Below are 26,475 nucleotides of genomic sequence, written 5' to 3' on the forward strand. Positions count from 1 at the left end.
TTCACACACGGTAGATCTATACAGTCAGCACAGTTTCAAGGTGGTTCTTGAATTATAGCCAATAAAGTGTTGTATGAGGTCACTGTGACCTTGACCTTTGACCACCAGCTTCTAATCAGTTCATTCTTGAGTCCAAGTGGACGTTTGTGCTTAATTTGAGGAAATTACCTCAAGGCCATCTTCAGATATTGCGTTAACAAAAATGAGACAGATGCAAGGTCACAGTGACCTTGACCTATGAACATCAAACTCTAATAGGCTCATCGTTGAGTCCAAGTGAATGTTTATGTCGAATCTAAAAAATGAACACAAGGCGTTTTTGAGATATCCCTTTCACAAGAATGAGACCAATGAAACGTCACTGTCACCTTTGACCTCTAACCACCAAGATCAAATCGGTTTATTCTTGAGTCCACTTGAATGTTTGTGCCAAATTTGACGTTATTCCCTCGAGATGTTCTTGAGATATCACATTCACAAGAACGAGACGAACGCAGGGTGCCAGTGACCTTTGACCACCAACATCTAATCAGTCCATCCTTCAATCTACTTGAACATTTGTGCCAAATTTAAAGAAATTCCCACAAGGTTTTCTTAAGATATCACATTTACAATAATGAGACTGATGAGGTTACAGTGACCTTGACCTTTGACCTATGACCATTAAAATCTATCATTGCATCTTGTTGGTTTTTACTACCGCACCTTGTTTTTAACTGTACCTTTTCTTTTCTTATCTTATCTGATCTGATCTGATCTGATCTGATCTTATCGCTGAGTCTCAGCTATCACTGGCATGGAGGAATAAAAACCATGTTTGATACCAAAACCAACTTCATAAAGAGGACAATTGGCTGCATTATAACAGTGATGACATACCTATCCAAGGTCCCAACCCTGGCCACGAGATAGAGGACACTTCCGATAGCGAGGCTGCCCAGAACGAAGAGCTTCTGTCTCAGCAATGCCTGCTGTTTGAATAGCATGGCCCTCCATCAATCTTCAGGACTGCGTCTTCAGCCTGCAGAGAGCAGAGTACATAAACCACTAATCGCCAGGGGAAGAGAGACAGCCTAGTGTTTATTAACACACACTCAATCAAGTCTTACAAGTGATTAAGCCACACTCACACACGCCGGAAAAGTGCTGCAGTGCCATTAGAGGAAATGCTCACCCACCAACCACCACTTTGTTACGTTTATTTATTTATTTCTGACAACTCAAGAATTAGACTTGATCTAATGTTTCAGCGTACTGTGAGGGCCCAGCTATGGGGATGTCTAAAATGAATTATGGCCACGAAGTAACGTTGTTTTTTGTTTTGTTTTTTTAAGTTGACTGTTTGCCAATAGTCCAACTCTGTCTGTGCCAGTTGAAAGTTCTAGCACAAGTTATAGCTGCACTAATCAATATCTCCATATTAAGGATAGATCCAATTTGTATTCTAAAAGAGGTTACTGAAGTGACAAACCAACAGAGAAATGCAGTTCTCCTAAAGCTATTTTTTTGTGGTGGTGTTGGGCGAGCAGTGTAAAGTGAGTTTTTTCACTGAACACTTCTGGAGCTGCAGAGTCAGGTGATAATTTTCTTTGGGTTCAATATTTATATGAGTAACACTTTTCACATATTGCCAATACATAAATATTGATTAGTGCAGCTTTATCGTTACAGAAAGCTGAGCACTGGAGTGGTGGAAGTCGATTCCAAATGAGACAAAATCACAAGCTCGATAAATAAAATATCAGAAAAAAAGGAATGCAAAAATGCTTTAATTTTAACCCCTTGAAACCGGGATCAGCATCAGTTTTCACTAGCCATTTACACCTTTGAAACCTGAGCAAATTAAATGGTGACAAGAAAATGACGTGGAAATTATTATTTTTACAAAGTCCAGAAACTTTCTAATTATTGTAATTTTATATTTGAAATTCTGCTACATTTCTTTTTTTTTTTTTTTTTTAAATTGTCAGCACTTTCTTTTCTTTTTTGGATAATTTTTGTTGTTGTTTTTTATGCTTATTTTCAGGTAATTTTCTTGTAACTTTTTAAACTTTTTTAAAAAAAAATTAAAATAAATTTAAGGCCATGACTTGTTACATTGCCATTGCCTTCTACCCATGTTTTTGAAAAAAATAAAAGCATTCTGCCCAGGTTTGAAAGGGTTAATGTATGTACAACAAAAAGTAATTTTAAGAGAAAATACACTTTCTAAAATATTTTTCAACCCCATCTGTTATTTCACAGGGGACTCAATCCTAAAAGTACTCTTGTTTTGCTTTCTTTCTAGCCTCAGTGAAAGGATGAACCTCAAAATCTCCCCCTAATCCACATAGTCAGACAACAGGCACAGATAAGGACAAAACGAAGAAAAAGTTTATGAATGATCACATTATATTGATGTTTATGGCTCTTTTGACCTTCAAAGAAAATGAAAGAATTTGTGTCTTTATCCAATAGAGGGCACTACATCCTCTCATACACATGAAGTACAGAAATGTTTGTCTGACTGTAATTAAAGAAAAAGAGTTTCTTCAGTTTTTTTTACAGATCGATACCTGAGCCCTTTCTGCATCTAAAAGCTTATCACAGTGTGACTGGCTAAATCACATTATGGAATAACAGATCCATACAGAAGTCGCAGCATTATTACGAAAGGGCCAACTGCACTCTAATCCAGCCTTTAAAACTGCCTGCCATTACCAACAGAGCAGATCCTCCAGAGCATCTCATAAACAAGTGGAGAGCTTTTGACCCTGGTGTGACTGGAAAACATTTCACTCATATTGCCTCGTGGTGACTTCTGAACGGAGACCAGCAGAGCAATAGCAATTTCATCAGTCTGACAAAGCAGAAGAATAAAGCCAGTTAGCCAGGGGCCAGCCCTGTGTTTGTGGAGTCCCATTTAGAAAAGAAATGTTTTTCATTATAGCCTGTATCTCTGAAGCAACCGGGAGCTATAAATTAAATTGTTTCAGATGAAAATACAGTTTGTTGTTTTGTATTTTTTCGTGGCAAGACACGCTAGCCTGATAAAGTAATCCAAAGTCTCTCAGAGTGTCATTTGTTTAAAAAAATCATTTGGAGACAAATGAGATTATATTATCAATTATGTTTGCAGTTAATGTTTAAAGTAAGGCTATGCAAGTCGTTTTTTTTTTTCAATTTTTATTTTTAAGTGGCAAGACCAGCCTTATCAAATAATCCACAGTCTCTCAGAGTGTACTGTAACTGTAACACTGAAAAGTGGAGACAAATGAGATTATATTATCTGTAATTTTACCGTTAAGATTTAAAGTGAGGCTATGCAAGTGTTTTTTAATTTTTATTTTACATATTTTTTTTTAATTTGTGACTTTTACAAAAAAAATCCATATTCTTACAATTATAATGCCTGTGTAATGTAAATATAGTACAGTTTACAGAATAATTGCATTGCTTTTCCTTCCCTTACTTTCATTTTTTCTCTTTTTTTGTTAAAAGAGAAAACAAGTTTTTTTTACTTCTCACTCCTTTTGGAATATGTGAAGCGAGTCATTTAGTATTTAGACATTTCTTTGGCTTTATGTTTTTCACTGTAATTAATACTTTGCTTTTCGTTGGTTTGTTTTTGTGCAATATTTCTTTATTTCCTTTTTTACATGTTCGAAATAAATAAAAAATCAAATCAAATCAAATATGCACTACTTATATATATGCTCACTCACTTACACATGTGCATATGTGCACTTAAGCATTTACATGCTCTTGTATATCTGTCCATCCCAATATCAGTAAGTACGCTTAACTACACACTGGATCTGGAGGGAGTGTACATTGCTACAGGTCCTACCTAAATAAGGAGCGGAAGCTGAAACAGTAGTGGAGTTATAAAAGTCTGCCGTAGTGTGGTTTGATCCATGATGCTATGTCTGCAATTTTCTATTTGCATTTTTTGCATACTGCAAATTGTTTTTTGTTGACTACCATGCAGTTTAAAAAAAAAGTTTTTTTTTCTTACTTGCACTCAGTAACTTAACGTTCTTCATGCTTCCCTCCTGCAACTTGACTGGATGCTGCTGGATTGTTTGTTTCATTGCTGACTTGCTGGAATGAAGGTAAACTAACTGATTCTTGGCACACTGTGTATAAAACATACTTTAAATTTTTTGGGCTTGGGGTAAGGCATCAAGCGTTTTCAAGTCAACAGGCTCCAGTTCAAGGCATGTCATGAGTCATTAGTATCAACATCTGAGATTAGCTGCAAGTTTAGTTTTATTTTGTTGAGCCTACAGTCATCAAATTTGTGACTCGAGTTTAAATCGTGTGACTCCATTCCACTCGTGGCTACTGTTGAGGGAGAGTACGACTCAACATTTTTAAAAATGGAAACTCTGTCGATACTCCAAAACAGTTTCCATTTTTCATACGAGTCTTTGACCTCAGAGATTCACAGCAGCTCTCAGCAGACACTACACTGCTCTGCTAATGAATAGAGAGGACCACTCGCCACGCATTCTTTATGACTTATTTATAAGCAAACAGAGAAATTAATTGTTTGCCCTGTCGAGGAGCTGTGCCAGGTCGGGAGCACAAGAGGGGGCCATACGAGAATTATCAATTATGGAGCAGTTATTTTCACAACCTATGTACTTGGCTAAAACCTTTTGTTTGAGGTGTTAAGAGAATTTACAGCGGCTCTGACTAACTGCAGTATACAGTTGGAATGATATCATACGGAGAGAATAAAAATCCCCTTTCCCTGCTGAATGTAAATAAAAAATGACAGTATCATTATAATCTAAAGTGCTGAAAACGCTCCATGTCACTCACTCATAAAAGGAAAGTGTGAAAATGTGACCTAAAAAAAAACTCTGCTGCTCTCTCCTTGTAGGGCTTCAAGACAGAGGGGTGTTTTGATCGAAAAACCAGAGGGTACTAGCATCGCCGGGAGAAAGAAGACAAAATGGTGACAGTCTTGTTCAGAAAAATGCACAGCGTGATGCAGCGAGCACTGATATCGTCGGGCAGGGAGACAACATTTGTCTGGAGATGCTTTAGACTGAAGCGCGCTGTCAGTAACAATCTGGGGAGGAATTTTCCGTGCAGCACATGGGCACAGGGTGTCTGATCAGAAAAAAAAAATAAATAAATAAATCAAACAGCACTTGAAAAGTTTCTCACTGTGCAAAGAATTTTTACTGGTAAAAAAATACAGTTTTGAAGATTGCAGAGGGAGCTGACATGAGTGCAGGGGATTTGCAAAAGAGCAAGAGAAGCCTAGTTTACAGTTTCACAGGTGCACTAAAGCTGCATTCAGCTGCACAGTTTACGTGCCAAGAAGAAACTGACTAGTGAGTTAACTCTAAAGTAAAGACTGGAATTACTGCCGCATGGTTGTATGTCTACATGCACTAGTCAAGTTTCTTTCCCAGTTTACATCCATGTTTCACATACATCTTCCCTCCGGCAGCACAGAAAATCTCTGCAATCAGTGCAGTTTCAAGGTAGACACTCAAAATTCAGTGTCTGACCAAATGTCTTCCCTTCTGTGTCTGAGGTATGATGGTGAGTTATGGTCAGAAAAGCCACATTCTCTGGTTACGAGTATTCACTGCGTCACACTCTCAGTGTGCAGAGTGTACTCTGGACACAGATGGAGCAGCAGAAGTTCAGGTGCAGTAAAAGTGAAACTTCACCATTCTGTCTGCAGGATTTAAAGGTTTGCTTTCACTTGCAGCAGTTGCTCATCTCATCCATTGATCTGATCTGATCAGCTCTCAACAGATCACTTATCTAAACTGCAACATAAATTCCTAAAACTGCTGCTGAGAAAATAAAGAACTCTTGAATAGCTCTGCCTGTGCTGCGTTCCCGAACTTGCAAAAACGTCCGAGAGGTACGATACAAATGACACACGTTTAAATGAAGGAACATAAAGAATATATGGAAGTATGATGGCAGTGAATGCACTTATCTATTTTCGTACGTAAAGGGAGTATAAATTTGCCCCATGAGAGTTTATAGCTGTAAATGCCTTAAATGTGCCCATAATAGGGGCCCCTTTTCCCAAACTTTCTTTGGAGCGCCCCCAGATTTTTGCCTCTCCTGACAGTGTGCCCCTGCTGTCATCTCAGTTCCTGACCTCTCTTGTGTCTCACATCACCCTTCTAGTATCCTCTACCTTCACTACACACAAAAAATAATGGGATAACATGAGGAGCAGGTAATTTGCTTCACCCCCCCACACACACACTTTATTTATTTATTTTTAGATCGACATGTGTCATCAGTGATCGATCAAACGTGAACTCCCAGCCTCCTCAGCTTAATGGGCTGAGAACAGGCGCTGCAGAAACACTCAGGAAAAAAAACAAAACACTAAGCGATTAGGGAAATGCTGACTGGCCTTTTTGCGTGTAATTAAAACACTGAAAAGCGCTGCTGTTTACAGGCCTGATAACAACTATAATTAGTTTCCAAATACTGGAACGTGGAATATATGAGCTGGATAACAAAAAAAAAAAAAAAATGTAAAAAGTGTCTGTTTGCGGTGACACTGCACAAAAACCTGTTTAGTTATTAAGAAGCTTGCTGTGGTAATAATCTGCACTGCTCCGTTGTCATTTTTAGAGGAGTGCATGAGGCCATTGGTAAAAATAGACAACATTAGATTCCCTCCTATTCTGCTGATTTACTGTGTTACTGAAAACTCTTCTGGAATAATAAAAAGTACCGTCTGTCCCTTCAGAATACCACTCTCTACTATCACACATACTGGACACTTTAAACTGCGGAGCCGGGGGACTCATGAGGACAGCAGCAGTTAGGTGGTGTGACAGGAAAACCTTTGAGGGGACTTGTGCCATACTGCACATAGATCCATCAAGTCAGATCAAGTGTGAGAAATATCTAGACAGATTTGCATTTCTAATACTGACTCATTTTATTCCTGTATTCATTTTTTTTTAACCACATATTAAAGGACAACTCCAGTATTGCATGTATTAAGTTAAACTGCCTGCATCAGTCTAATTTGTGAACAGTATTTACTACAGAATGTTACAGTAGTAACAGTAGAGTTGATATTTTTATTACAACTCACTCAACTACGTTTCAGAGGGAAATATCAGTCTTTTTACAACACGATTAGTAGTTATAGTAACCCTGTGAGATGACCATGGCGATTTTTCATCGCCAAAATTTAGCCTAACTTTTGAGCATTATTCTGCCCCCTTATCGAGAAGCTAAGATGACATGGTTGGGGCCATTAGTTAGTTTCATATGCTACCGCACAGTATCATCACTTTAGCTCTAAAACTCAGTCCAGTACGGCATTTTAAACAGTCTGTCAGTCGCCCTACGCTTAAAAAATTAATGGGTTAAAAATGGACCTTACGTGAATCGAGATTAAGGCATAAACGCTGACATCTCATTTACAAATAAAGTTTTTTAAAACATCCTTTTCCTCATAATATATGTTTATGTAAATATGGTGCATTGTACCTTACAGTAAAGTAGTTAACCTTTTAAACTCTGCAACAAAAATGCTCCACCAAGTGCCTACTGTGGTATTTTTGCTTATTGTGATGTCATTTCTTGGAGTATCCTTGATTGCTTCATATCCCTAAAATCTGTACAACCTAAGCTAAAGGATGATGTAAGTCAATCATAATAGATGATAAAAGTATTGAAAATGTGTCCTTGAAAAATGCAAAAAAAAAATCAGACTTTTTTTTGAAAATCAAATTTTACAAAATAAAAACACAAAACATATTAATCCAATAGATTCTGAAAAGCAGGGAAAGTTATTTTAACTATGTATATCATTTAGTGTTTGAGATGCGCTCATTTTTATGAGCAGAGTGCAAAGGTGTGATAGATTCGTCATTCCTTCCTCAGGCATTGCACATTTTTGCTCGCAAGTGATGAAGCACTGTGACATCAGTAAAAGCATACAACCTGATGAAACAGAAGGCGAGCGCCTTAGCTTCCTGCAGCAAAAAGAATGAATGCTCTTGCTGTTATAGTTCTCGTGCTAGATCTTTTTAAACAGAATCATGCGAACAACAACATCCATTTTTAAAGGGTCAAAGTAAGGTCCACCTCAACCAGCTACAGTGGCAAAGTGCTGCTTTCACATTCATGCATGAGTAAAAAAAAGAAAAAGATAAATAACAGTATGCATAACACTGATGGGGAGAAAGTAAGGGAGAAATGGAAAATGACAAATGACTCATGATCCCCGTTGCACAAAATTCTCTTGGATTTGCATAAAACACAGACGCTGCAGCAACACGTGGACTTTAACAAATTAGTGTGCATGAATAAAACAGGTAGTGCAGGCATCCAGAGAGTTAAAGTGAGCTACAGTCATGGATGTATAAAGAGAACTGGATACAACGTTGGAGGCAGGGCAGCAGCCATTCCTACGAAAAGGTGGTTCATGAAGCCAATAAAGTTCGACCACGTGGCTATGATTTACCCAGAAACTGCATTGTTGGGTCCAAAAAGCAAGCACACTACAGACTTTTGCCAGCCAAGCAGCTAACTTTAGCTTTGGCTCATGACAAAAGATAATCACTCCCACAATGATTTTCCTTTAACTATTTGAATTCCCCCGAATTTGGGGGACAGTACATTCAGCTAAGTGATCAGCTATAATTTGGCAGTCACCACAGTCTGCCTCACACAAATGTTATCCTCTGACAGATCTGGTGCACACTCCAAAGACTGTCTGCGATCAAAGACGAAGCCACCCGCTCATTAAAGGCATTTACATGGAAGAAAAGACAGAGTTAATAATAATAATGTGCTTTTGGCTCTTTGTTGGAGAAAATATATTCTCCAAAGTTTGACGGAGACAGAGGAGAGTCAGCTGGGGACGTGGTGGAGGGAGAAGAGAGTAGGGAGGACAGGGAGAGCGTTGATGAATAATTCACCACGATGTGCTTTATTATTGTTATTGATCTTTTGCTTATGCGCAAGGGAACCGTTCTGCTGTTCAGCTCAGAGCTCCGCCCTCCGCTGACCTCCACTTCGCTCCTCGAAAACCCAGCCGTCCATTTTGTGATATTACGCCTACATTATTTATCAGCCGTTGCTGCAGATCCCTTTGTCTCCAACTCTGCTCTGGCGTCCTCTTATCCTCTGCCACTGCACACTTTACGGGGAACACGGAGGTAAGAAATGCACACAGGTACATGTATGTATCTATACATGTCCGTGTCTTGTATGACTGCACATGTGCCTCAGATAGTATAGCAAATACAAGGTAGATGGTTGATTTATAAGTAATTTTTTAAACAAAGTTTGAAAAATGAAATTTAATTTGTCCTTGATCCTGCTTCATCTTTGGAGTTGAAGGATGAGGATGCTGGTGGCATCATACAATTCCTGCAATTCATTTTTTGAATTTGCATCAGAGTCTTGTGTCCTTATGGCTCCCAACAAGGTCCGTCTATGCAGTGCAACAGCTTGATCTGTGATGTTGGGTGTTAACCATGTCTCTGTGAAGATGTGCGCAGAGCAGTCTCTGATTTCCCGTTGTTAAGTGAGCATCAATCGCAACTCATCCACTTTTTTCTCTTACGAGCGGACATTAGCAAGAGGAATGCTTGGTAGAGGAACAGCTCTCGGTCCAACTCAGGTCAGCTCCTCCCCGATGCCAGCTCTCCTCCCTCTCTCTTCGTCTGGCGCTTTCGGTTTCGTTTCTCCCCTCAGGTCTCACTGGACGCTCGGCATCTGACATTGGTGGGGATCCTCTCGCGGTCTGCTGCAATTCAGTCCACACTCCACACAACTTTGGAGAAGGGGCCATGGAGTTGAAAAAATAGAAAAATATAGTAAAATAAGTAATAAAAAAAGTAGCAAGGATTTGAGGAGCTACAGGCTGCTGCATCTACATGCGCTGCCGTCAGCTGTAGACAATCTACATGCACTAAACACCTTCACTACACCAGACTTTTCTGCTGGATCGAAACTTTACCTACACTTCAAAGTGTTTTGAACACAAACACAGAAAGACACACACCAGTCTGGGGTCCAATACCTGGCCATCACATTGGTAGAGAGTAACTAAGTACATTTTCTCAAGCGCTGTACTTGGGTACAGTTTTTAGGTACTTGTACTTTACTTAAGTATTTCCATTTCATGCTATTTTACACTTGAGCTCCACAACATCTCAGAGAGGAATATACTTTTTACTCCTTTACATTTACCTTTAGTTAGTTTCTAAACCGTGGTATTGCTACTTTTATTTAACCCTTATGGTCTGCTTTAATATTACACACACTCGCATCGCTCTGCGCACAAAATGCACTTTTCAAAAACAAGCTTTAAAAAATATTATAAAATTAACATTATTTTCTACTTTCATCGAGTTAATTTTTTTTAAAACCAACATCAGCCATAACTTTACATATCAAATATCCATTAATGTTCAGAATTTAAACCTTTAAATGCTAGGTTGTTGTCATAAGGTCGCTATGTATTTAGATTTAAAAAAAGAAAAAAAAAAAGACTTGAGGACATCTCAAGTCTTTTTTTTTTTCTTTTTTGATTAGCAGCAACACTGATTTTTTTAGACATTATTACTTTTTTGTGCAGTGTCAGATAGTCACACTCATACCGTTCTGTAAACAAAATGCGCTTTTCAAAATCAGGCTATGAAAAATATTATACATTAACATAAACTTCTACTCTCATTGAGTTTAATTCTTTAACCAACATCAGTCCAAATTCATCAATTTTCAGAATTTTAACCCTTTAAATGCCAGGTTTTTGTCATAATACCATGTCATGATGTTTTTAGGTGAAAAAAAACACACAAAAAAATAATTATTTTTAATATACTACATGCAAAGTAGATTTCTTTTATTATTATTGGATTTGTCAGTGACTTGCACCAATATTGATTGTGACAGTGCACTGAGTGTAAATAGCAAGTATTTTCTCCATATGCCAAATATGGTAAAAATTACATTATCAGGTGGAAAATAGCAGAAATTGCAAATTCTAAGGCAAAAGCCCAGAGTGACACCCAGAAATAACGCAGTGCATGTTTTTATGCTTTGATGGCTGTGGGATCAAAAACTGCAGTTTAAATGGGTTTCAATGGCACATTTTTTGCACTTAACAGTATGAATTAACAATTTTGTTTACACAGTGTATTTTAGACTTGTACGAGCTGAGCTGGAAATTCCAAGATTGAACAAAAATACCCAATCTTGCCAAAAATGTATGTCATATGCATGAACACAGCCAAAATTATCAAAAAAATGAAGAATAAGAAGTGTGTAAAGTGTGCCAAACAGTCCCTAGGGGTTAAGTTGAAATCAGAGTACTTCTGCTCATCAAAGAGGTCACACAACTCTTCTCCAAAGTACGATGCTACACTTTTAAGTGTATCAAACTGCCTCTCAGTGTCCTTGGTGCAGATTCCAAAACTCTCGCAGCCTGGCGAGCGCCGTCACAACACTCAGAGCTGCAGCATCTCAGTAAACAGACACTTATTAGAAATCCCAAACCTGATTAGCTCTCTGAGTTTGCAGGCTCTGCTGCTGCGAGAGTGGCTGACCTCTCATGTAATCCCAGAGTGAACCCTGTTTTCATTCCCAAAGTGGTTAATTACTAAATCTAACAATGTGTCACGGACAGCTCTGACATGACAGCGAACGAGCACAACATACGGAGTGAATGTTAGAGACTCAGAAAGCAATATATGGCCTCACTCGTGACTGCCGTGTGACCTTCAAACAACAAATGAGACAAAAATCAGAAACTTTGAGTTGGAAGACAAACAGGAAGAGATGTTCCCACAAGGTTTTTACTTTTTTATCTCACAGCCCTGTGTGTAGCTTCCATTTTGACACTCAACTCCTACACACACACACACACACACACACACACACACACACACACACACACACACACACACACACACACACACACACACACACACACACACAGGCTCCTGTCTCACAAAGACAAACACAAAGATGCTCCTTTGAGAGGTTCAGATGAATGACAGGATATATCCTTTGAAGAGCAGTGAGAACATACAGCTGAGTACATATCACTTCAAACATTATTCCATCACCATGATCTCCTCTCCTCTTTACTCTCGGCTTTTGAGGACACGCCAAAAGGGAATCAAACGCTCCCAAAATAGGCCAGTGGCTGAGAAGTAAGCAAAAAACACACTTGAAACAGCATCGTCATGTGTCGTAATTACACTGAGAGGAATCTTTTTCATGCCTCATCTGTCCCAAACTTCTGCAGATACATTCAGACATCAAGCTTTTATTTTGTCCAAGGAGGACATGTGATCATGTGATGAGTGGTCAGAAACTTTCCACCAACTTAAGGAGAAGAGTCTCTCTGTGAAGTTCAGGAATAGAGAGGGAAGTGGAGGGGAAAGTGACAACTACCCGTTAACCGAAATGACAAAATGCCATCTTTCCTCACCTGGTACAAGTCTGTCATAGAGATCATCAAGGGCTGTGCTGCAGGAAGCTTTCACAAATGAGAAAATAAGTTACATTTCTTTTCAAAACCCTGGAAAAGAATGAGCAACTACCTGCAAAATTGAAAACAAAAAGTAGGTTGACAAGGAAATGCCTTGAAAAATAAGCTGTGGCCGGGGATGGGGTGTTTTTTTTTAGATATTATCCACACACAAAAAAAAACTCAGAAAAAATATCTTGAAAACTATATTTATAAATATTATAATCAAAAGGAGTTTAAGACTTCTTGTTTTTTTTACCCCCAGTGTTTTTTAATTCGATCAGATTTTCACTTGATTGAATATACTGCATCACTGTATGCAGATAATACAGTCTGACTTTGCACTACAGTGAATCCTGCACTTACAAGTAAAATGACTGCTGTAATTTCAAATGTTCCACTGTCTTACTTTCTCAGTTTTGCAGTGTGTGTTTTACAATAAACAGAGGCAGGCATTCTACACTTTTGTGGGATGCAGCTCTGAAAATTGTGTCTGAACTTGGCTCTAAAAGTAAACTATTAACTCCACTCAAGCCTGACTAACAAGTGTCAGATTTCATCCTTTACCAGCTATTTCCAGCAGGCTTGTGACCGTCTATTTTGAGGCTGTGATTGTACGCTCCGTGCCACATCTGCCCCTGTATCGCTGTACATGGTGACAACTAACAGGATTAAGTAAGAAGGCCTGTTTTTAGCTTTAGAGTAAAGTGCACTAATGGGATTTGTTAGCGGAGGGCATGTGTTATGGAGAAAAAGGGAGGTGATGGAGAGGACGTGTGTATGTGTGTGTGTGTGTGTGATAGGAGGGGCTCTCTCCACCTCTGGGAGAATCCTGAATCACATCAGGTACAAACACCTGCCAGTGGAGAGGTCTCCGGAGCAGCTGTGTGCCTCTGACAGCTGCTGAGCCGACGCCCCCGCCCTCCAGAGGAGATGCTGACGTCCTAACAACCAAACAGCTCCATGTTCTCCTCTGTCTCCTGCAGCCCTGGGTGGAGCAGGGAGCTGCTGCTGCTGCCTGGTTCTGGCCCTACAGGCAGACAGACAGACACACAGGCAGGCAGTGTTGCCAGGCCTCTGAGCACTGCCTGTCGCGTCTGTGCTCAATTCCCAGCATTCCCTGCAGCAGCTTGCCTCTGTAGCTTCACTTCATCTGATTTTCTTCTATTACCCTGACGTGCTGTTCCCTACACTGTGCACAGCTGCATCTCCTCACTATGGACAGGTAGCGGCAAAGATGGGCATCCTTCCAAACGCTGGCTTGTCAGCTGAAAACATCTAAATCCAGATATATCTGGAGAAAGTCAAATTCACTCAATTCAAGAGTTAGCACTTGAACCTCCACACTGTGGTCTAGACTCTGTGTGCTGTTTTGATAGACCCTGTGAAGTACTCTGAGCACTCATACTGGACATTTTACCACCCACACAGATAACCGTTTCTTCTGCTGACAGCAAAATGATCCAATGGATGCTTGACTCTATTTCTGTTAAAGTGGCTCTTCATTTTAAAGTGACTCTAGAGAAACTCTTATTTGTATCTCTGAACTTTTTTTTTTATTATTAATCCAAGCTGTGAAATAAAAACACATTACATTTTCAACAATTTATCTTCCTCTAAGGCTATTTACGACCAACTCGAGTCAATGAGCCAGAGTGGAACTTTTTCCTGATTGGCTGTCATCAATAACCACTGTCCAGTCATTATCCCATGTATCCTCAAAGGTTCATATGATATCTAATGAATTAATGTACAATAAATAAGTGCTGATACCAGTGAAATTTAGGAAAAGAATCATGGTTGGATTGTTACATAACATACTTCACGTAAAATTACGTCCTTTATGTGAAGTTACATAGGTTAGGTATGGGAAAGTATATTTATGTAGGCTAGGTTAGGGAAAGTTAAGTTACGAAGGTTAGGTTTAGTAAAGTAAAGTTACTTAGATTAGGTTTAGGAAAGTTTAGTTTCAGGGTAAGGTTTAGACAATTTAAGTTTTGTACTTAATGTAAAGTTACATATGTTAGGTTCAGAAATAAAGTTTTATATTTAAGATAAAATTAAATACATTAGGTGAGGTGTAGAAAATTAAAGTTTCATACTTAATGTAAAATTGCATATGTTAGTTTTAGGAAAGTAAAGTTACTTAAATTAAGTTTAGCAAAATTAAGCTACATAGATTAGGTTTAGAAAATTAAAGTTTCATCCTTATTGTAAGGGTACATACCATAAGTTAGGTTCAGGAAATTAAAGTTTCATACCTAATGTAAAGTTACAGATGTTAGGTTTAGGAAAGCACAGTTTTGTACTTAACATAAAGTTAAATACTTAATGTGAAGTTACGTAGGTCCGGTTTAGAAAGTAAAGTTAGATATATATGTACCTTAAAATAACTAAAAGGTTTATTTGGTTTCACTTCCTGTTTTCTTTTTTGTTTTTATCATTTGTGTGCCCCTTTTGAACATCCTGCGTCCCCTCTCTCAATTAAGACATTTATGTGAGTCCATAAACCCGGAGCAGAAGGAACTCATCATGAGTTCTTTTTTTACCACAGTATCAGTTTGAGGAGTTTAAATTGCAAGGAGGATAACTGATCTGTCGATCCAGTCAGAGCTGATCAAATACGTAGATGGATGAGAGGAGCAGCTGCTGCTGAAGCGCAGCAATGCAAAAAAATGGTTAAGTTTTACTTTCACTGTGACTTGTGTTCCGCTGCTCCGTCTGTTCCCAGAGTATGCTCTGCACTTCGAGAATTATTTTATATCAGCAACTCAAACCAAAACAATTCAGACTAATAAATAGCACTAGAGGTAAAGGAAAAATATGTTTTGTTTTGGGATACATTGTCCCTTTCAGAATGAAATTTATTTCAAAAATTGTTTATTTTTGGATTGTATATGGGCAAATGTTATTTGAAATAATGAAACCTAACAGGAACTTATCTCAACTGGCTAAAACTGACTTTAAAAACAGTGTATTAATTTGAACTAGAGATTAGATCAGAGACTAGAGTAATTTCTTTTTTAATAACAACTTATATTCACATTTTTGATTTGTGGGTGACGTGTCCCTTTAACACATGGATCGATACCTCATCCGACTACTGGAAAGAGTGTGATGAATAACCTTAATTCACAAAAATCTCAAACTATTCCTTTAAAACGGATCAGAGGACAGATCTGACTGCAGAGGTTAGAGCAGATAAACCACATCTTCTCATCTCTAAATATCTGTATCTGTTTCAGTCAGCACACTAAAACCTGATCATCCTACGGAACAGCAAGCGTCTCTTTCCCCGAGATCCACCAGGAGATAGACAAACACGCTGGCTGCTTTTCCTTTTGTTCGCACAGATGAAAGAGTAATAAGAAGACCAGATCTGATCAGCACATTATGCACACACACACACACACACACACACACACACACACACACACACACACACACACGCACACAGTGGGATAAACAACACTCCTGGTCCCTTCCAGGCTGAGGCAGGGACAGCCCGTCCACACAGGAAAAAACCATGTCATCTCATTTCATAGCTCGACTGGCAGAGGCCCTGAGGGGGAGCGCGGGAAGGAAGGTGGCAGGCAGAGGTTACAGCTGAGTAATGTGTAAGCGATGAGGCTCTGAGTCATGAAAACACTGCAGGGATTGCTGAGATATCTCCCCGCTGAACAACCAGCTCACGCCATTCACCTCCCGGTCCGTCAGCTCGGCCCCTCTGATCAGCTCCTCTTTGTTGACTTGAAATGCAGCAACCTTGGGCCATCCTTGCTGCGCCGCTTCGATCAGAGACTCAGCCATGGATATTTTATGTGCACGCCCTTCGAAAAACCATATCAAGAGCCTGGGTGCATCTCCTCAGCCGCGCTCGACTGTAAGTGACACTGACGCAGATAGGATGTTAGCGGGGGTTTGACAGCCCGTGTGAACGTCCTGGGGATTGGTGGGGGGGAATAGACCAGAGGTGGCTCTAGGTGTTCGGGCAGCCCTGCAGCGGGAGTCGACATATGCGTGGAGCTAATTAGCCACGCAGCGCTTATGCAAAAAAACCTTTTAACTGTTTCCAGCCATCAAGCACCTTGTGATTCCCTGTGACAGGCCCTCAGCTCTGCTTTGCATAAAGATGCCGGTGTGGGTGTTTAAAATTGCATCCGCCTCCCTCAGCAGAGGCCTATCACTGCCTGGGATCGTTTCACCATCAGACTGTTGGCAAGCAGCAGAGCTCAGCAGGACAAACCTATCGTCTGGGTTTCTAATTAACCCTTTCTCAGACTGCTCAGATTGTGATTCTCTTAAGAGACTGTTCAAATCAATAAAAAGATATGACTCAAACATGTAAGGGCCAATGTTACGGGTTTGACTGTAATTAGTTTTTCAGGGCTACTACCGATTATTAGTTAATGACACCGATACCTGATATTTGTAACTGACATTCATTTACAATAAAAATGATAATCTTTCTGTCAATATTTACAATTTAGAATATAATAAACTCCAACACAAAACTTTGTTTAAATTACTTTGGCAAATATTTTATGAAAACTGAGACTTTCAACATCATATACAGCAAGTTTACAGAAATTCTTTTAGAGTCGACTGAGTCAAGGGTCCATGCTTTCCATCTCCATCAGATAAATGGCAAATGTAATTGTGATAAAGCCATTTCGACCTGTTTCATAAACTCCATTGATGACTAGGTGATGAAGTATCGGGGTACTGAAGGGTTGTCTCATTTCACATGGGAAGAAAACGAGGGTTAGGGGTAAAAAGAAAGAAATGAGACTGGGCATTAGTGTCATTTATTTATCTGATCAATGGTCATTGAGAATCATTGCAAAATTGGGAGCGGTCTCATATGTAGACCACAGGGGAGTGTATTTTGGTCTCCAGCCACCTGTTTCCCAACATAATGCCTACAAGACATTATCTGTTACAATTTGTTTATTTATCAACAAGTTGATCAACGAAAAATGAACCGCAGACTACTTTAAATGCTAATTGAAGATAGTCCATACTACATTTCCAGCTTCAGCAAAAAATGCTATTTGAAGACACCACCTTGCACCGTGGGAAACTGTGACATACATTTCTTTTCAGTTTTAGACAAAACTATTAATTTTTCAATCAATTGAAAAAGTATTTCAGCCCTTGCGTAATGACACAAGCTCATTTTTTTATTTTGGTCCGCACCATCTTGGTAAAAGCATCTGACCATTGATGGATATGCTATTTGTGTTTTCTGGCATTTATGTTAAGAACACAAGAGGTTGTAAATGGATATTAGCATTTTTTCGGATTGTTTATGTCCCTCGATTCACTAATGCTATGTCTTTTCAAGTATTTCAAGTATATTCTAGCCATTGGGTTTTCACATACCAAGAGAACCTTGAGTTTTAAGGTATTTTCTGAGGTTGGTATACATTTCTCAAAAGAACTACAGAGTCTAAACCAATAAAAGTATTCTACGCATGCTTGTTGTAAACACACAAATAGATTCCAAATATTTCCATTCTGTCCCTGAGCTCTGTCCCAAGGATACTGACCATATTCAACACATCTCCCAGGTAGTTGTCATGTCCACACACTCAATATCCAGTATCTGCCTGATAGAACACTACATACATATTGCACTTAATAACATTGATACTGAGACAAACATTGGCTACATGCATTCCCAGACCGGAGCTATTCCATCTCTATCACAGTCTGTCACGTCACATCATTGTCTCGTGTCAGTCACAGATTGCCCGGGCCGATCGCTGCACCTTTGGCTTGCATTTACATTCAGCCGACACTGATCCAGGGAGACGTATGGGGAAGTGAACAGGAAGCAGCGCCGTGTCTTGCTCAAGGACACTATGACAGCGTGCACAGCTGTTGATAGATATGCTGTCTATCGCAGGAATCAAATCAATGACCTTTTTGCTACGGGCTATATCTGTACTAACCCTTTAAAACCTGGGCACATTTGCTTGATTTATTTCAAAAACATGGAAAAAAGGCAATGAGCAACAAAAAGAATTGACCCAGAAATGAGCAAGAAATAAGTAAATAAGTAAAAAGTACAAGAACCACCACCACAACCAGCCCCCCCAAAACAAAAACAGGAAAAAAACAACAATAAGGAAATGACATGAAAATATAAATGACAATTCTATAAAATAATTTAAAAAAAAAAGATAAATATAAATCTAAAGTTCTTTGGACATTTTCCCCTAACTTTTTCAGTTTTTACTAATTTCTTGCAGTTTGCGAGACATTTCTTGCCTGTTTTGAAAGAATTCAAACCAATTTACTTCAGGGTCCAAAGGTTTGAAATACTTGTGAAAGGTGTAAGAATGCAGCACAAGAAAAGTGACGTCAATCCCGGCTAATGAGAGGTCACCCTGGTATGGTACCTGACTGCTGGCAATGTCTTGCACTTAAGTAATGAGTCACAAAACAAGGCAAGTTTATTTGTATAGCACGTTTCAGCAACAAGGCAATTCAAGGTGCTTCACACAGAACATTGAAATACAACAACAGGGGGAAAGGAAACACATTTAAAACATTATAAAAGAAGCATGTAAAAGGTGATTAAAAACAGCAAGTGGGAAAACAACAGATAAAACCCAAAAATATAAAAACACATATATTAAAATAAGAGTTGCAGTGCAGAGTTTTGAAGTAAAATATAAAATTTAAAAAGTAAAAAGGCTTTTAGTCAAAGGCAGCAGTGAACAGGTGAGTCTTTAACCTTGACTTAAAAGAACTCAGACTCTCAGCAGACCTGATATTTTCTGGTAGTTTGTTCCAGATATACGGAGCATAGAAACTGAATGCTGATTCTCCATGTTTAGTTCTGACTTTTGGAACACAGAGCAGACCTGCACCAAATGACCTGAGTGGTCTTGATGGTTCATACTGGACTAGAAGGTCTGATGTATTTTGGGCCTAAACCATTCAGTGCTTTATATGCTAGCAAGAGAATTTTAAAGTCTATTCTCTGAGAGACAGGGACCAGTGTAGAGACCTCAGAACTGGAGTGATGTGGTCCGCTCTCTTGGTCTTAGTAAGGACTCGAGCAGCAGCGTTCTGGATCAGCTGCAATTGTCTGATTGACTTTTTAGGCAGACCAGAGAAGATACTGTTACAGCAGTCAACTCGACTAAAGATCAATGCATGGACAAGTTTTTCAAGGTCCTGCTGCGACATCAGACCTTTAATCCTAGAAATATTCTTGAGGTGATAGTAAGCTGGCTTTGTAATTGTTTGTATGTGTTTTTTAAAATTCAGGTCTGAATCCATGACAACACCCAGATTCCTGGCCTGGTCTGAGGTTTTTAACTGAAGTGACTGGAGCTGCATGCTGATTTTAAGATGTTCCTCCTTGGGTCCAAAAACAACTACCTCAGTTTTTCCTCTGTTTAACTGAAGAAAATTATGGCACATCCATTCAGATATTTGCTCCATGCATTTACCCAGTGCTTGTATGGGGCTATGGCCACCTGGGGACATTGAAATGTAGAGCTGGGTGTCATCAGCATGGTTATGATAATCTATTTTGTTTTTTTCTATGATCTGAGCAAGTGGAAGCATGTAGATGTTGAACAGAAGAGGCCCCAGGATGGAGCCTTGGGGGACTCCACATGTAATTTTGGTCTGCTCAGATCTAAAGTTACCTATTGACACAAAATAATCCCTGCCCTTTAAGTAGGATGCACACCAATCAAGAGCTGTGCCAGATAGTCCCACCCAATTTTCTAGTCGATCAAGTAATATATCATGGTCGACTGTGTCGAATGCAGCACTGAGGTCCAATAACACTAAAACTGAAGATCTGCCATGATCTGTGTTTCAGCGAATGTCATTAAATACTTTGACCAGAGCTGTCTCAGTGCTGTGATGTGGTCTAAAACCTGACTGAAAGACGTTAAAGCAGCTGTTGACTGTTAAGAAGTAATTTAGCTGTTGGAACACAGCCTTTTCAATGATTTTACCTAAAAAAGGAAGATTTGATATCGGCCTGTAGTTGTTCATTGAGGTCTTTTCTAGATTGTTCTTTTTTAAGAGGGGGTTGATAACAGCTGTTTTCAGGGTCTGTGGGAAGACTCCTGAACTTAGAGACATGTTTACAATAATATTTCAGAATATTATCTGTGACAATTGTTTGCTTTCAGGAAAGGAATATTCACATTTTGTGCATTCCACCAACAAATAATGTTCACCCCATGATGCAATTACCAGTTCATCTTTGTTTTTTTTGTTTTTTTGTTTTTTTATTGTTTTGTTTTTTACAAATAAACCCACACTCAGCTCCACACACTGACATACTGGCTCGTTATTCCAAGTGTGCGATGTCGAAAAATAACAATATGGTCACATTTCCGGTGACATCATGTTATTGTAAGTGTGAGTGTGAATGCTTCATTGCACTGGTTTTCATCACTCAGTCCAAATTTGTTTATTAGTATGCATTTGTGAATAATGTCCTTTAATACAAGGTCAGTTTATAATGGGTAGCTTATATTACTGGGTTTATAGGGCTTGGTAGATTTATTACCTGAGGACTTCTGTTGTTGGTAAAAATACTAAAATTTCTCAATGTGACGCTGTCGCTTATCCTATATGGTCAGGTATAGTATAAATCTCACAACGACTACATGTAATTTCTGACACGTTTAATATAATGTCCACAGCATATCATCAGCTAATGCACTTGGGGTAAAGTACTTTTACTCCTCTTTTGGCAGCTATTCGCCATTGCAAGCATGTTCAGCTGCCACATCCCCCCACATGCTCTCCCTATATTCTTTGTCTTTATCATTATCATATCATATCTTTGTCAAAAAAGAGGACCAATATCGGAGAAAAGCTGAGAAAATTTTAGATTAATTGAAGTAAAAGGGGGCTGTGTTTAAAAAAAACCAAAAATAAACAGCTATTTGCAAACTCAAACAACTGGTGCAGTATAATCCAAGTCTCAATCGCCTGCTCAGCACTTCCCAAACACACACATTTTCCTTAAAAGCTAACTATTTTGATAGAATTCCTATTAAACAATAATATGTGCATGCACCAGGTGTGCTGCTTGTATGCAATAGTGTTTTGTGAGTCTGGAAACAGATGTTTTGATATGGTTTTGGTTTTGTTAAATGTGGACCCCTATTGCTTCAATTCATCAATAGTTTTATCCATTTTTTTGATTCTTTGTTCATTCATTGCAAAGCGTGGGAGAAAAAGTTTGCTTCACAAACTGAATGGTACACGGGGTAAGTAACAGATTTATAAATGATCATTTTGTGGGTGTAGTTTTCCTTTAAGACATTTTTAAACTCAATTTTTATACCCAGTGCTGCTGACACAGTTTGATCAGTACACACAAGGTACTGAGGTTTGACACGCTGCTTTAGCTGGTGTAGCTTTTCATCTGTTATTAACCCTTTGAAAACTGGACCTTTATTACTTTTCTTGTGCTGCCTTCAGACGCCTCTCACAAGTATTTAAACCTCTGTATCCTGAGCAAATGAGTTTGATTTCTTAAAAAAAAAAAAAAACAATGAGCAACTTGGCAAGAGATGTCCCACAAATTGCAAAACATTACACCTGGACAACAGTTTTTTAAGAAGCTAGGAAAAGATTTCCAGAAAACTATATTTGAAATGATCATAATTATATTTTCATTATTTTTCATAGAATTAATATCATTTTTAAGGATTTTTCCCAGGTAATTTTTTTTTGTTTGTTTACAGATTTATCAATGTATTCACTTTTTTGGGATATTTTTCAGGGGTGGGGTGTGTGTGTGTCAGGGGGGTACCTTTTACTAATTTCTTACAAATTTATGGGTCATTTCTTCTTCAGTTGTTTATCACCTTCTTCCTATTTTTTCTTTAAGAAATCAAGTCATATCGCTTGCATTTCAAAGGGGTTAAAATTATTTTTGTTATACACTAAAGTAGCAAGTGAATGACTGTGAAATGTACATGAATATTAGAATCAAATCTGCATGAATCAAACGGTTTATGATGGCCAAATGACTCAGAAACCACAGCTAAAAACAGTTAGCTGTGTCATTATATAAATATATACCTGATAATGTATGACTGGAATATTACAAGAGTTTGAGGAATGTTTCAGAGGACAGTTCCTTACAAATGGCACCATAATAAAGTCTATTAGTGACCTGATGTAGGTTCTGATGTGTACAGGACCCTGTCCTGTCCTGTCCTTCCCCTCCATCCTCTGGGAGAACTGGCAGTTAGTTCCCCACACAGTGTGGATCACATCTGGATGAGGACTTCTATAGGCGGAGGAAAGACACTCAAAGTCAGGATGTGTGTGTGTGCGCTTTGCCAGTACCCACTCTGCATCAGTGAGTAGAAAATTTATCACGGAGTGGCACTTGAATGGATAAATGGCCGTAAATACACCACAAGGGTGTTAGGCAAAAACACCAAGGGACAAAACCAGCATCGTGTTACCCAGATGAAGCAGTTTTTCCGCCCATAAAGCTCTTAAAGATGTCCCTGAAAGATGAGGTGACTCTGGAAGTGCACTTTATGTCTAAAATGGTTTAAGTAGGAGGTGAAATGTAAAGGTAGTCAAAAAAAAGAGTTTTCAAGGACTCAACAGGATCCCACTTCAGTGCTGTAAGAGTGGAGAAAGCAGCGATGAGCTGCCCATCATCTGCTCAGGGAGCCAGTCAGCTGTTGCCAGTCAGGGCAGCGAGCTCTGCTTGGTTAGGCGCATTCCTCTTCACATGTCCATTTCACTGTGTCTCCGTCCAAAGCATCAGCCTGGCAGCAATGAAGTATGAACAGACATGTCTAAATGTCCAGAGAGATGTCAGTCGAGAGGAAAGGCAGCATCAGAGTCCAGAGCATGCCGCTTTGATGTGATCAAAAGAAGACGGATGAAATGAAGATGTATGAGTGAGGTTTAAAGCTGCATTGATCAATGCTGTTCATATTAACAATGGATCAAATGGTCATGTATTATGTGAAATGTTTCACTCATAGTGATGAACACACATCGAACAATCAACTCTGAACGGTAATATGCCAAATAACGTGCCAAATAATCAGCCAGGCCAATAATCTGTCGACCACTACACCAAACATCAGACACAAAGATAGCAAGAACCAAAAAAACATTGAAAAGCTAGCAAGCTGAAATTCTCGCTGAAATTTGGTGGAGACTAAAATAGCTCTAAAAGGAATCTGGGGGGACTTCAGGGATTTAGTCCAACGTCTACCGGAGCAAAATGACTGTAGGCAACAAGATATAGTCAAAAAACTTCATACATCTTTAATAAATATTTAGATAAGAATCAAAATAATAGATTTCATGGCTGATCACTTGTCAACTAAACATTCTGTTTATATGTGGTATCTTTTCCCCAGATTTTTTCTGAGTCACGGTACACATCTGCAAATCATCTTCTAAACCATAAAAATGTTTTAAATTATTAATAACAAAAATGCAAACCTGTATGTCTACATAATTCTCGAGCAGGAAATTAAAACCGACACATTCTGTATTCAACAAAAGCCTGGAACCTGCAGTTACTACATGCTTTAAATACTGATTCTTTATTAATAATGCATCCAAATATAGATGCACCTTTGATTTGCTTTTCTTGGAATGCCACTCAACAAAGAATGAAATATTTATTCATCCTGGTTGTTTGTGCAACTGCCAAGGGAGCCAGACTTATTCACTGTCTGTGCTGTGTCTACCGAACCCTGAAACTGTTTTTCATGTGTTTTTGAAAAATAGTTCTGCCTCGTATAAATCCGCATGCGCGATATATGACAGAGGTGTAAACTCGAGTCAGTGATGTCTTTAGACTCAGTTTTACAAAATCAAAAAAAACTTGAAACTTGATTTGGAATTAAACACCATGAGTTATGACTTCACTTGGCTTTGAGCCTTTTGACTTGGAAATATTTGATAACTTCCCCCAAGCCCATGACTAAAAAGTATGCTTTTCATAATTGAATTAACATTCAATTCAATCCATGCACGTTAACAATTAGTTTCCCACATCCAATTTGTTTAAACTGGTCTGACCTAATTAGCAAGCTAATGGGATGCTATCAGCTAATTGTGGAACTGGTAACAGTACAGAACCGCTTTTTATGATTAAGTTTGGTCACACTCGTTTTAACAAATACAATTTTTAAAAAGCATTCATGACTTTTGTAAATTCAATACATTTTTATACCATTGTTAAAATGGAATTTCATCTGGTGGTTATGACTTGGAGTCAATCAGAGCTTCGTTGCACACTATGACTTGTTTAGGACTCTAAATTTAGAACTTGGGCCTTGACTTGGGACTTGATGTGGGACATGCCTTTCTCGAACTGGGACTTGATTTGGGATTTGCCTGTCTTGAGTTGGGACTTGTCAGTCCTAACTTGAGACTTGGCTTGGGACTAGCCTGTCTTGATTAAGGACTTGACACGGGACTTGCCTTTCTTAATTTGGGATTTGATCTGGGACTTGCCTGTCCTGAATTAAGACTTGACTCAGGACTTGTCTCTTGACTTGCCTGTCTTGATTTGGGACTTGTCAGTCTTCACTTGGGACTTGCCTCTGGTCTTGCCTGTCTTAACTTGGGACTTGCCTCAGGACTTGCCTGTCTTTATTTGGGACTTGACCTAGGATTTGTCAGTTCTAAATTTCTAACTGACCTGGGACTTGCCTGTCTTGACTTGAGACTTGACTCAGGACATGTCAGTCTTAACTTGGGACCTGACTTGATTTGTAACTTGACCTGAGACTTGTCAATTTTAACTTGGGACTAGACCTGGGACTTGCCTTTCTTGAACTGGGACTTGACTAAGGACTTGCCTTTCTTGACTTGGGACTTGACTTGGGACTTGTGTCTCTTGATTTGGGACTTGTCAATTTCAACTTGGGACTTGACCTAGAATATACTATTCTCGATTTGGGACTTGAGTTTAAAGACCAGAGATGTCCATGTGACTCAATGATTGCTCTCATCTCTGGTATATGAGTGTAGTTTTTATTTCTCTGGTCAGTAGGTTGAAAGTAGGGGTTATACGAGCAACAGAAGACCTTAGCATGCAAGAGCTCATTTATCACAAGAGGTAATAAATCAGAGTTTGTGCTCTGATCCCTGGTTAGCCGGGACATGAGGTGTGGGCCCCCACTTAATTAGAGTGTCTTATGAGAAAGCATTTATCTTGGTGACAATAAGAAAGACACCACTGATGATAATGCACCTTTTAAAAAAGACAATAAAAGCTGTGCTGGAGGCGAAAATAGTGTCATCCTTAAAGATCTTAAGAGGTGCACACATGTGCACTGGCTCAAGCTACACACACTCCCACTTTATTTGGTGCAAACACCCTTTGTACTCTTAAAAGCATCCTTGTTGCCCTTAAACAAATACTTCATAAGATTATAATGCAGGGGTTGGAGGGGAATCCATTAAAATGCTCCGGATCCCACACAGCCAGACGTCAGAAGCCTTATTGAAGGCGAGTGAGGTCTGGAGTCACGGAGGAAACAAAGCTCCGCTCCGTTATTAATGGGCTCAGTCTGTCTCGGACACATTTGCCATTTCTGTAATGTCACAGAGCAGTGAAGGAGGACGCAATAAAACACAGAGCCTGGAAGCTCCACTTATTACAATTAATAATTCATATGGCTGCATTAACTAGGCGAAATCCACAATTTCACATGGCAGCCGTGGAGTATGTGTGTGCACGGGGGCACCACTGTCAGAGCTGGGGGGAGACAGAATCGAAAAGCCTTGTTACAAGCCGATGAAGACTGCAGCAAGTACATGAGCCATGAATAATAGATGGGGTATGTTGATGTTGAATGATGACGTCCCCCCTTCTCTGTGTCGTTTTCAACACGGCACTCAGAACATGCTTCAGATACATATAGGCTGTTTTTAATCTCCAAAGTATCACCTCAAATAAACAAGTAGGAGACGATGACAGATGTCCCCCCGCTGCAAAA

At 39.1% G+C, this 26,475-nt stretch overlaps 1 protein-coding gene across 1 annotated transcript in view; it reads right to left on the bottom strand.

Annotated features, from left to right (window-relative positions):
- LOC121955628 (heparan sulfate glucosamine 3-O-sulfotransferase 5) overlaps positions 1–26,475 on the bottom strand; it is a 98,283-nt gene that overhangs the window by 4,324 nt on the left and 67,484 nt on the right. The window contains exon 3 of the mRNA XM_042503664.2: positions 880–1,021. Coding sequence (XP_042359598.1) covers positions 880–986 — 107 coding nt within the window. The 5' untranslated portion in view covers positions 987–1,021. The remainder of the gene's footprint in view (positions 1–879; positions 1,022–26,475) is intronic.

The sequence above is a fragment of the Plectropomus leopardus genome, chromosome 16, assembly GCF_026936395.1.
Source record: "Plectropomus leopardus strain MGB_pleo_1.0 chromosome 16, ASM2693639v1, whole genome shotgun sequence".
In the NCBI taxonomy this organism is placed as follows: domain Eukaryota; kingdom Metazoa; phylum Chordata; class Actinopteri; order Perciformes; family Serranidae; genus Plectropomus; species Plectropomus leopardus.